Source organism: Haliotis rufescens, unplaced genomic scaffold, assembly GCF_023055435.1.
Source record: "Haliotis rufescens isolate VD_foot unplaced genomic scaffold, xgHalRufe1.0.p SCAF_6, whole genome shotgun sequence".
Lineage (NCBI taxonomy): Eukaryota > Metazoa > Mollusca > Gastropoda > Lepetellida > Haliotidae > Haliotis > Haliotis rufescens.
In genome coordinates, this window is record NW_025964334.1 from 59,781,206 (window position 1) to 59,793,937 (window position 12,732).

The 12,732-nt window shown below is 39.6% G+C and overlaps 1 protein-coding gene across 1 annotated transcript; it reads left to right on the plus strand.

Annotated features, from left to right (window-relative positions):
• Positions 1–3,349: 3,349 nt before the first annotated feature.
• LOC125374877 (serine/threonine-protein phosphatase 6 regulatory ankyrin repeat subunit B-like) lies at positions 3,350–9,520 on the plus strand. Its single transcript, XM_048386562.1, has 9 exons — positions 3,350–3,398; positions 3,509–3,583; positions 3,686–3,760; positions 3,863–3,937; positions 4,593–5,680; positions 6,815–7,082; positions 7,491–8,606; positions 8,868–9,107; positions 9,276–9,520. Exons 1-9 carry the CDS (start codon positions 3,350–3,352, stop codon positions 9,518–9,520), a joined length of 3,231 nt encoding a protein of 1,076 aa, XP_048242519.1.
• The last annotated feature ends 3,212 nt before the right edge of the window (positions 9,521–12,732 follow it).

A 12,732-nucleotide genomic window follows, 5' to 3' on the forward strand; every position in this document is an offset into this window, starting at 1 on the left:
AGAATTCGAAAACCATTCAGTGTATTTGATCGAAACTTGTCAAAGCTATCAGGCACATACTGAAGTGGTGCCTTTCGATATTTTGGGATTTTTTCTAATTTTAATTGTTTTAATTTTTATGGAATAAAGTTGAACATAGACTCAATTGGGGATGGGGTTCGTTTCCAGGGCAGAATTCGAAAACCATTCAGTGTATTTGATCGAAACTTGGCAAAGCTATCAGGCACATACAATCTTCCCGAGGCAAGAGAGTTAACTGACTTTAAAAGTCCAGTTTCCGCCCTTGCCGAACTAGGCTGGAATTCCTGGGCTCGATCGTAGCACCACCAGTTGCTGTTACGAGTTATGTCCTTTCTATGCCGCTCATATTGACCAATCAGATGCAACCTCTCGTATCCCTTGCATTTGCTTCAAACAAAACGGTGGCGCCCAGTCAATACGATCTGATCGATAATCAATATCTATATTGTGATAAAACGAGTTTTACATCGCGAAGGGCATCAAATCACGTGAGCACCTTGATTAAAAACAGGAAAAGATTTAGAAAATATCTGTTGACAACGAGTTAGCGGTGCACATGTTTTGCAAATCCTGCAGTCGACCGAAATCTGCATGACAATTTACGAACCGAATTTCAATTTTGGTGCGCGATTTTGATTGGACTATGCATAGACTCGTTAGTACAGCCAAAATGTAACTCCATAATACCAGCCTAGTTCGGCAAGGTTGGAAACTGGACTTTTATAGTCAGTTAACTCACTTCCCTCGGGAAGAGGGGCACATACTGAAGTGGTGCCTTTTGATATCTTTTTTTTAATTTTTTTTATTTTTTACAATTTTTCTGGAAAGAAGTTGGACCTAGACTCCATTGGGGAACGGGTTCGTTTCCGGGCCAGAATTCGAAAACCTATCAGTGGGTAAACATTGTATGCTTCTTAAAGAACCTACAACTGTTGACTCATTACATAGAGAATTGCACATTTACTAGTGGTTACTTTACAGACAGCTGCCGGGGGGATATGTCATCTTTCTGATGACTCTTGTTGTATATTTTCTTTGGCCTTAGTTTAAGTTGGACTTAACACATTTGTTTTTTGCAATATTTAAGATTTATAACTTGTTTGATCCTTGTAGTTGTACAATTCTCTTAAATTCTCTGAACCTACATATTCGCACCTCTAATTTTCTCCTCTGAAATGCCCATGCTGAAGAACGTAAACTTTGAAAATAGGCAAGCCCATTTGTTCTCATGATGTCATTTCGTATTTTCAAATAAATAATATTTTAGTACCAGGTTTTAGCGTCAGTGTTTTGGAAGAAACTATTTGAATATCACTTCTGACAATTTTTTGTAGAGTGGCTGTCTTTGTTGACATTTAAACCTGTTGCCCACACTTGTCTGAAATGATCTTGTGAAGAATGGGAAACGGACCATTGAGAAAAACTCGAGCTGTGACAGAGAGGAGACGTCCACAAGGGAGACAATCCACACCATCAACAACACTAGATGGCGCTGTGGCTGGACCATCAACAGACGCTCCAGCAGTGACAGAGGGGAGTCAAAAGCAGGGGAGACAATTCACAGACGCTATAGCTGTGACAGAGGGGAGACGTCCACAAGGGAGACAATCCACACCATCAACAACACTAGATGGCGCTGTGGCTGGACCATCAACAGACGCTCCAGCAGTGACAGAGGGGAGCCAAAAGCAGGGAAGACAATTCACAGACGCTCTAGATGTGACAGAGGGGAGTCAACAGCAGGGGAGACAATCTACACCAACATCAACACTAGATGGCCTTGTGGCTGGACCATCCACAGACGCCCAAGCTGTGACGGAGGGGAGTCAACAGCAGGGGAGACAATCCACACCGACATCAACGCTAGATGGCGCTGTGGCCGAATCATTCACAGACGCTCTAGCTGTGCCGGAGGGGCGTCAACAGCAGGGGAGACAATCCACTTCCACAACCACACACAACTACATAGGTGAGTCTTCCCCTGTCATCATGGTGGCCTTGTGTTTGGAGCAGTCCCTTGTCATGCTGAAGCCCATGGTTAGATTCAGTACAGGTTTACAATGAGTGAAGTCTGCCAATTTGGTGTATCACGTCAATATTTGTAAAGTAGCATTATAGATTACGCAACTTATAAGATGAAAGCCAGGACTAAAATATGATATTTTTTAACAGCTATATTTTAAGTAGCCTGAAACATGCCTAGAGTTAAATATAACGGCATCATGGTTTCATATGCGATCATCTTCACGAAGGAATGGAACACACAAATATGCACACACACACACTGAACATGCACATGGACCACTATGTAATTTAATGTTTAGCCCACCTTAATAGTGTCAACGAGAGGTTATGTCATTGGTGTTCCTCCATTGTCAATCAAACCTTTACTCTGTTGGATAGCACTGTTTTCTCACTGCCTGTTTGTCTGTGTATTTTACAACAATTTATCATATGGAGTATAAACAATCTTAGCATTGCATACAACCTCAACTTAGTCCAAAGACTTTTATCATAGGAAATAAATGAACATTTATATTTATTACACAATTAATTAAATCTGTCATATGACGACAACACAAATGAATATGATGGAAGTGGAATCACTTCGTTTCATTGCATCTATTTGGATTGAATCAAAATGCTTTATTAATTGAAATGGTAAATCGCTTTCTTATAACAGTTAAGGTAGCGAGATGTACCTGTATGATGAATATAAACACTCGGCCTCCTTACTGTGAGAGACAATATTCTGCTTTAACCTGACCAGTAACTCCAGGTCGTTATGTATCCCAGTATGACCTGTCCAACTGCTCTAACGTTGTTTTCCTGCTCCAGGTCGTGACGTATCCCAGTATGGCCTGTTCAACTCGTCTAACGTTGTTTCCCTGCTCCAGGTCGTTCAGTATCCCAGTATGACCTGTCCAACTCCTCTAATGTTGTTTTCCTGCTCCAGGTCGTTCAGTATCCCAGTATGACCTGACCAACTCCTCTAACGTGGTTTTCCTGCTCCAGGTTGTTCAGTATCCCAGTATGACCTGTCCAACTCCTCTGATGTTGTTTCCCTGCTCCAGGTCGTTCAGTATCCCAGTATGACCTGTTCAACTCCTCTAACGTTGTTTTCCTGCTCCAGGCTGTTCAGTATCCCAGTATGACCTGTCCAACTCCTCTAACGTTGTTTCCCTGCTCCAGGTCGTTCAGTATCCCAGTATGACCTGTCCAACTCCTCTAACATTGTTTCCCTGCTCCAGGTCGTTCAGTTTCCCAGTATGACCTGTCCAACTCCTCTAACGTTGTTTTCCTGCTCCAGGTCGTTCAGTATCCCAGTATGACCTGTCCAACTCATCTAACATTGTTTTCCTGCTCCAGGTTGTTCAGTATCCCAGTTTGACCTGTCCAACTCCTCTAACGTTGTTTCCCTGCTCCAGGTCGTTCAGTATCCCAGTATGACCTGTCCAACTCCTCTAACGTTGTTTTCCTGCTCCAGGTTATTCAGTTTCCCAGTATGACCTGTCCAACTCCTCTAACGTTGTTTCCCTGCTCCAGGTCGTTCAGTACCCCAGTATGACCTGTCCAACTCGTCTCACGTTGTTTTCCTGCTCCAGGTCGATCAGTATCCCAGTATGACCTGTCCAACTCCTCTAACGTTGTTTCCCTGCTCCAGGTCGTTCAGTACCCCAGTATGACCTGTCCAACTCGTCTCACGTTGTTTTCCTGCTCCAGGTCGATCAGTATCCCAGTATGACCTGACCAACTCGTCTAACGTTGTTTTCCTGCTCCAGGTTGTTCAGTATCCCAGTATGACTTGTCCAACTCCTCTAACATTGTTTTCCTGCTCCAGGTTGTTCAGTACCCCAGTATGACCTGTCCAACTCGTCTAACGTTGTTTTCCTGCTCCAGGTTGTTCAGTATCCCAGTATGACCTGTCAAATCCTCTAACGTTGTTTCCCTGTTCCAGGTTGTTCAGTATCCCAGTATGACCTGTCAAACACCTCTTACACTTCAGTGGGAAATCACGGTCATAGAGGCTGTGCATCACATGGTGAGTGCTAGTTAACAGTCATTTTTATAAATATGACGCTCTGTGACCACTGAACCATCTTTTGTCTATGATAGAACAGATTAAATATAAGACACTGAAATGTTTTGGATAGAACGCAAATCATGTTTTTAATTCCTTTTGCAGAATGACAATATCCTTGCTTTATTTAGAAAGTCTCCAATTTTGTTTTTTTTTCAAATTAAGCCCCAAACACTGCCCTTTTTTGTGCGAAAATTTGCACCAGATTGTTTGGCGGGTGCTGTTGGTACAGCAAGACATGCTTACCTTTTTGCGAACGTCGAGTGTCTTCACTGATATTCAGTGATCCCTTTATATGATTTCTTTAGGATCTATGGCAGGATCAATAATAATTTCCATATCGCAAACATAATGTTAAATGCTTTTTTAGGTTTAATAGCAATACTTTCCAGTATTCACAATTATGTGTTGATGTGCTCTGATTTAGCCCCAACTTATATATCAATACTTATTTATGTGATGATGTGCTGTAATACTTTTATGTTTTCAGAGTCTCTTCGCATCAGGATCAAGCAGCTGAATGAAGTGTTTAAGGAAACTCACACTCTTCATAAAGCAGAAGAACTTCTGAAAAGGCACAACCATGTGGCAATTATTGGAGCTCCTGGAGAAGGGAAAACAAGCACTGCTCTCAAGATATGTGAGAAATATCTCCACAAAAAATATGAAGTTGTGTTTGTTGATAATTTTGAGATATTTGATGTGGATACAATCATTCAACGAACATGTAACATGCTGGTTGTGTTTGATGATATATTTGGTTCTGTGACGGTTCCTTCTAATTGTGAGAAAATTCACAAAGTCTCGACTGCCCTGGTTGACGCTTTATTTCAACAGGAACATGATGCCATGAAGCAGAAACCAAATAAGCAAGAAGAAACTCAAGCAGGTGAGATACAAAACAAAGCCCACAAGCTCCACTTTATTTTCTCATCCAGAAGCTACAACTGGAATGAAGGACGTGGAAGAATGCACCAGTTCAAGGTAAATCTCTTCAAGCCTGAAAGTGTCATTGACATGACCAAGACCGGCCTGACTACCGAGGAGAAGAAATCTATTATGAATTCGTTCGAGAAAAGAAGTAAAAAACGTGATATCTCAAACCAGGACAAGAACACCATTATTCAGTTACAAGACAGCATGTTTGGATTTCCTCTGATCTGTCAACTGTATTGTACCAACCCAGCCTTCCAGATGCACAACATTATTGACTTCTTCCAGAAACCTGTGACCTACCTGAGAGGTGACCTTGACACCATTGTCCGTGAAGGCAGCAGCAGGTCGGCAACTCTCGTTCTCCTTGTTCTGTGTGGAGGGAAGTTGGACCTTGTCTCCTTTAAGGCGAGAGAGAAGAATCTCACCAATCTGTTTCAGGCTGTAAAGGAGGAGATAGCGTCTTGCACTCAAACAGACATTGGCAGGGAGATCATCAACTTCACCGGCACCTACTGTACGGTGGAGAATCATGTAGCCTCCTTCTCACATCCATCCATCTACGATGCTGCAGCATGTGCCTTGGGGAATCTCAATGAAGTCTTTGTACTGGAACATTGTTCTCTGCAGTTTTTACTTGAAAAGGTAAGGCTCAACAAGAATGGTGACCTGCAAACAAGCTACACTGATAATGTCACAAACATGATATACATCACTTCCAGTCTCCACCCGTTAGTGATCAGCAGGTTGATGGAGGGTGTCCGAGAAGGGTGCTTCAGATGGACAGTAGGTCACCCTGTATTCAGAAGTGCTCAAATAGCATCCTCCTTCTTGACACAGATCATGGCTGACTTACCAGGTGTTGTTCACAGAAAAGATAGGAACTCAGGCGAATGTTTTCTATACTGGGTTTCACTGTCAACTAACCATTCACTGTTTGAACACACAGTGTCACTGATGTGTAGAGAGGGAAGCCTTTCACATTCTGTACTAGCTGACTTCTATGATAGTATCATAGGCTGTACACAACATGGCAATCTCAGGCATCTTAAACATATTGCTGCTGTACTCAAACAACATGGGATATACGATGTTGACAGGAGGACAAAGGGAGAGAAGACTCTGCTGATGATTGCTGCTGAGGCAGGACAGTTGGGTGTGTTCAACTTCCTCCTCCAAGAAGGAGCTGATGTTTCAGCGACAGACGAAGATCATTATAACTGTCTTCATCTTTCATGTAAATCAGGAAGCAAAGATATAGTAAATGTTATCAATGAGAAGTTTCAACATCTGATCAATGGTCGTGACAGAAAGGGAAACACCCCTGCAATATTGTGTGCCAATTTAGGGCAGGTTGAACTCCTCAAGTGTCTTGTTTTACACAAAGCAGATCTTACTATCAGGAATGATTACATTTTCGACACAGCATGTATAAACGGCCATGTATCAGTTGTAGAATATCTGCTGACATGTGAACACATGAGCATCCACAGAAGAGACAGATGGTGGAAACTAACCAAAGGTATGAAGGCAGCTGAGAATGGACACTATGATGTTTATAATCTTCTTGTATCTGGAGATGATCTGTCACTTACTGATAAATACAACAGTGACCTCCTGATGTCAGTATTTAACGGAGGTGACGTGTCTATAGTGAAACACGTGCTGTCCTTGAAAACATTTGATATTAACAGACGAGAGGGGTCACGGAAACAAACAGCAGTCATGATGGCAGCTGAAAGAGGACGCTATGATGTTTATAATCTTCTTGTGTTGGAGGGAGCTGATCTGTCACTTACTGATACAGGCAACAATGACTGCCTGATGTTGGCAAGTGAGAGGGGTAACGTGTCTATAGTGAAACACCTGCTGTCCTTGAAAGTACTGGACATCAACAGACGAGACAGTTTAAAGGAACAAACAGCAGTTATGATGGCAGCTGAAAGAGGACACTATGGTGTTTATAATCTTCTGGTGTTGGAGGGAGCTGATCTGTCACTTACTGATACAGGCAACAAGGACTGCCTGATGTTGGCATGTGAGGGAGGTAACGTCTCTATAGTGAAACACCTGCTGTCCTTGAAAACATTTGACATCAACAGACGAGATAGATCACGGAAACAAACAGCTGTTATGATGGCAGCTGGAAGAGGACACTATGATGTTTATAACCTTCTTGTGTTGGAGGGAGCTGATCTGTCACTTAGTGATAGAGACAACACGGACTGCCTGATGTTGGCATGTGGGGGAGGTAACGTCTCTATAGTGAAACACCTGCTGTCCTTGAAAACATTTGACATCAACAGACGAGATAGATCACGGAAACAAACAGCTGTTATGATGGCAATTGTAAGAGGACACTGTGATGTTTTTAATCTTCTTGTGATGGAGGGAGCTGATCTGTCTGACAGGTACTGTCTGATGTTGGCATTTTATAATGGCAACGTGTCTATAGTGAAACACCTTCTGTCCTTGAAAACATTTGACATCAACAGACGTGGGGGGTCAAGGAAACAAACAGCTGTTATGATGGCAGCTGAAGGAGGATGCAGTGATTTTTATAATCTTCTTGTGTTGGAAGGAGCTGATCTGTCACTTACTGATAGAGACAACAATGACTGCCTGATGTTGGCATGTTTGAGAAATAAGGTGTCTATAGCGAAACACCTGCTCTCCTTGAAAATACTGGACATCAACAGACGAGACAGTTTAAAGGAACAAACAGCAGTTATGATTGCAGCCGAAGGAGGACACTATGATATTTATAATCTTCTTGTGTTGGAGGGAGCTGATCTGTCACTTATTGATAAAGCCAACAAAGACTGCCTGATGTTGGCATGTATTGGGGGTAACATGTCTATAGTGAAACACCTGCTGTCCTTGAAAACATTTGACATCAACAGACGAGATAGATCACGGAAACAAACAGCTGTTATGATGGCAGCTGAAGGAGGACACTGTGATGTTTTTAATCTTCTTGTGATGGAGGGAGCTGATTTGTCACTTACTGATACAGGCAACAAGGACTGCCTGATGTTGGCAAGTGAGAGGGGTGACGTGTCTATAGTGAAACACCTGCTGTCCTTGAAAATACTGGACATCAACAGACGTAGGGGGTCACGGAAACAAACAGCTGTTATGATGGCAGCTGAAGGAAGACACTATGATATTTATAATCTTCTTGTGTTGGAGGGAGCTGATTTGTCACTTACTGATGATGACAAAATGGACTGCCTGATGTTGGCAAGTGAGAGGGGTGACGTGTTTATAGTGAAACACCTGCTGTTTTTGAAAACATTGGACATCAACAGATGTGGGGGGTCACGGAAACAAACAGCTGTAATGATGGCAGCTGAAAGAGGACACTGTGCTGTTTATAATCTTCTTGTGATGGAGGGAGCTGATCTGTCACTTGCTGATGGTAACAACATGGACTGCCTGATGTTGGCAAGTGAGAAGGGTTACGTGTCTATAGTGAAACACCTCCTGTCCTTGAAAACATTTGACATCAACAGGCGAGAAGGATCAAAGAAACAAACAGCAGTTATGCTGGCAGTTGAAAGAGGACACTGTGATGTTTATAATCTTCTTGTGTTGGAGGGAGCTGATCTGTCACTTACTGATGGGGACACCATGGACTGCCTGATGTTTGCATGTAAGGGGGGTTACTTGTCTATTGTGAAACACCTGCTGTCCTTGAAAACATTTGACATCAACAGACGAGACAGATCAAAGAAACAAACAGCAGTTATGATGGCAGCTGAAAGAGGACACTATGATATTTATAATCTTCTTGTGTTGGAGGGAGCTGATCTGTCACTTACTGATACAGGCAACAAGGACTGCCTGATGTTGGCAAGTGAGAGGGGTTACGTGTCTATAGTGAAACACCTGCTGTCCTTGAAAACATTGGACATCAACAGGCGAGATAGATCATGGAAACAAACAGCAGTTATGATGGCAGCTAAAAGAGGAGACTATGATGTTTATAATCTTCTGGTGTTGGAGGGAGCTGATCTGTCACTTACTGATAAAGGCAAAAAGGACTGCCTGATGTTGGCAAGTGAGGGAGGTAACGTGTCTATAGTGAAACACCTCCTGTCCTTGAAAACATTTGACATCAACAGACGAGATAGATCATTGAAACAAACAGCAGTTATGATGGCAGCTCAAAGAGGAGACTATGATGTTTATAATCTTCTTGTGTTGGAGGGAGCTGATCTGTCACTTACTGATACAGAAAACAAGGACTGCCTGATGTTGGCAAGTGAGGGAGGTAACGTCTCTATAGTGAAACACCTCCTGTCCTTGAAAACATTTGACATCAACAGACGTGGGGGGTCATGGAAAGTAACAGCACTTATGATGGCAGCTGAAAATGGACATTATGATGTATATTATCTTCTTGTGTTGGAGGGAATTGATCTGTCACTCGGTAATGAAGACAATGTGGACAATTTGAGGGAAGCAAGGTGTCGAAAGTGAATCACCTCCTTTGCTTGAAACATTTGGCCAAATTCAACAATAAAAATCCAGTCCATTACTGCAGTGAGTCAGTTGCGGGCATAAATACTAAAGTTTCTGACTTTGCCCATCTGCTACCGGAGTCTGCACGTGCAACATTCGGTGTAAATTGCTCTCGACCTTGACAGAAAAAAACAAACCATGGTTTATGCGAAAATGTGTGTTAAACATATTTATTTCCGTAAATTGTACACGTACAGGATTTGCAAGTCGTGCGACTCATATAAATACGTTCCAGTCATCAAAAAAGAAAGTACAGAAGAGGTAGCATGCAGTAACACCAGTGGATATGATGGAAGCTTTGTAAACTGTTTAGTGATCAATTTGTCTGTATAATGTAATTATGAAGGATACTAGACGATCCGAAAATGGGTTACTTTAACGGGTATATCTGTTCATGGCACTATTACATTTCCAAAATTCATTCATTATAAATTTCAAACATTCATTCATTATACATTTCAAACATTCATTCATTTTACAATTCAAACATTGTTTCATTATACATTTCAAACATTTATTCATTATACATGCAAATATTCATTCATTATAAATTTCAGTCATTTATTCACTATACATGCCAATATTCATTCATTATAAATTTCAAACATTCATTCATTATACATATCAAACATTGATTCATTATACATTTCAAACATTCATTCATTTTACATTTCAAACATTGATTCATTATACATTTCAAACATTTATTCATTATACATGCAAATATTCATTCATTATAAATTTCAGTCATTTATTCAATATACATGCCAATATTCATTCATTATAAATTTCAAACATTCATTCATTATACATATCAAACATTCATTCATTATACATTTCAAACATTCATTCATTTTACATTTCTAACATTGATTCATTATACATTTCAAACATTTATTCATTATACATGCAAATATTCATTCATTATAAATTTCAAACATTCATTCATTATACATATCAAACATTCCTCCCACATTAAGCTGACACGCCGTGATATGACTGGAATACTGTTGAAAGCGGCATTAAACCTAACTCTCTTACTCACTCACTCACTCACTCACTCTCTGAACCTCAAGGTCCAGCACAGATGGCGCACTGACGTCACACAATACAAGGTATAATGCTAAATAATGAAGTGTCACAGTTTGTCCGTCATTTGTAATGAAGGATGACTGATTGACGCCCCTAGCGAGTCTAGGGCAACTTTCCGCTTCAGCATAGATAAGATAAGCATAAATGTCAATCAAGTAAAGTCAATTTATTCATGTTCATTCAAATGAAAGTGTATAATATCCATTGCATCTATAATCCAATGAAAATGCAGCATTTTACATTCTAACGATAGCCAATGGTTATTTTATTTCTGTTGATGTAATTATTGCCATGTCTTTAGACTGCCTGTCAATGTGATTTGTTGTTGTTGTTGTTTTTAATACTTTTAATGTTACATAGATTTACATTGTGTAACATGACATGTAATATACTTATTAGGTGGAGGTTACATACCTATACAGCAAATGTTAGTTGGCTTAAACAATGTTAACAAATGGTGAAACGAGCAGGCTACATTTGCCATGCTTAATGGGGTCACCATTAGCTAGGTGTGAAGTTAATCATATGAACTAGAAAATTCATTTGCCAAATGTTACCATTTTCTGTCAAACTGTCTTTTTGTATTTTTTGTGTGTGCAATTATTTTCTCTATCCAAAATATATCGATTAAATCTTCAGAAAGTTTTTCAAGTGACAATTTGTTTTTCCTAATGCTTGATACATGTATATTGTTTTTTCATGCCAGTATGTGATTTGACAGAATGTTAGAGTGTTTACCCAAGTAAAACAGAGCATTTTGTAAATGTGAATTGTTTTGAACATTTTTCATTCAGAAAATGATTCTGCTTTGGCCCAAAACTCTTTAACATGCTTACAATCTCAATATACATGAAGTAAGAATTCAGTATCAGTTTCAAATAATGAGCATAGATCATCATCGATAATTTTCATTTTAAACAATTCTTTCTTTGTATAGATGATGCGATGAATAAATTTATATTGAAAATCAAGTAATTTTACATATATTGTACATTTTCTGTATCTGATAAAAACATCCTTCCATGATATATCTAAGTCAAGAATAGTATCCCATCCCATACTGTTAGGAGATTTGCTGTAGTGTTAATTTTATCATAAAAATATCTTGAGCCTTTAGTCCATCAAAATTGTGTTTAAATATTAATTATATAAGTTAATGTGATTATTTTTAATAGCTTCTTTCCAGGATTTCGGTATGTTTTAACCCGGTAATATTCAAGTATTGTGCCTTCAGTTTGGTATTTCCTTTTAAGTCCATTAAAGGGCAATATATCATCTTCATTACAGAGATCTTTAATAGTGTAAATTCCCTTAAAAAAACAATTTATTATAATGAAATCTTTTTTTTAAAACTGAAGGTTACACCAAAGAAGTTCTGATAGTACCTCTCCAATGTTTGTGCAGTTAGTTTTGTGTCTATACAATGTTCCCCAGGCAGCCAAAACATCTCTCCAGTAAGGGTTAGCTAAGTGTATACAGTTTTCGATATTGTCCCCAAATAGGAATATGTGTTTAAGTGGAAAGATGCTAGGGTTATAACAGTTTTTGTTTTGAAGATAGTTTTAGAGAATTGACAGTTTTAGGGAAATTATAAAAAAAACTTACCTCTATCATTCACAGTCCACCTTGGTCATATTTTCTAATTGATATTGTTCATTATATTTTGTCCTTTTTATCATTCCTGATGAATCTGTACAATATTTTGTTCATCAATATATTCACTTGGAGGGTTTGGGTGAGAGGAAAATATATGTACTTAGGTTGACAGGGCCAAGGTTTTGACAACAGTTATTTTACTTATAAATGTTACATTTCTTTTCCTCAAATTCCCTCAAATTTTAATTCGTTAAAACTGTATTTCGTCATAAGCATATGTACAGCGTACATACAACAAATGGACGGGAGCAAGAAATATTTTGTTCGTCAGTTCGTTGTAAGCATGTTCATTATAAATGTAGTTTACTGCATTGCAAAGTGTTCCAGTCTAGTTTCAGATCCTACCATAATTTGATGTCTCAGCCTGTCATTGACCCTATCCATAATGCTTTTGTTTTATCAAAAGCTTTTTCAAAGTCTGT

Bases quoted from the DNA above. Each gene is read 5' to 3' on its own strand.
- LOC125374877 (XM_048386562.1), top strand. From the start codon at position 3,350: ATGACCTGTCCAACTCATCTAACATTGTTTTCCTGCTCCAGGTTGTTC. The intron at 5,681-6,814 runs GTAAGGCTCAAC...CTTGTGTTGGAG, and splicing joins TGCAGTTTTTACTTGAAAAG to GGAGCTGATCTGTCACTTAC. The intron at 9,108-9,275 runs GTAACGTGTCTA...TTACTGATACAG, and splicing joins GATGTTGGCAAGTGAGGGAG to AAAACAAGGACTGCCTGATG.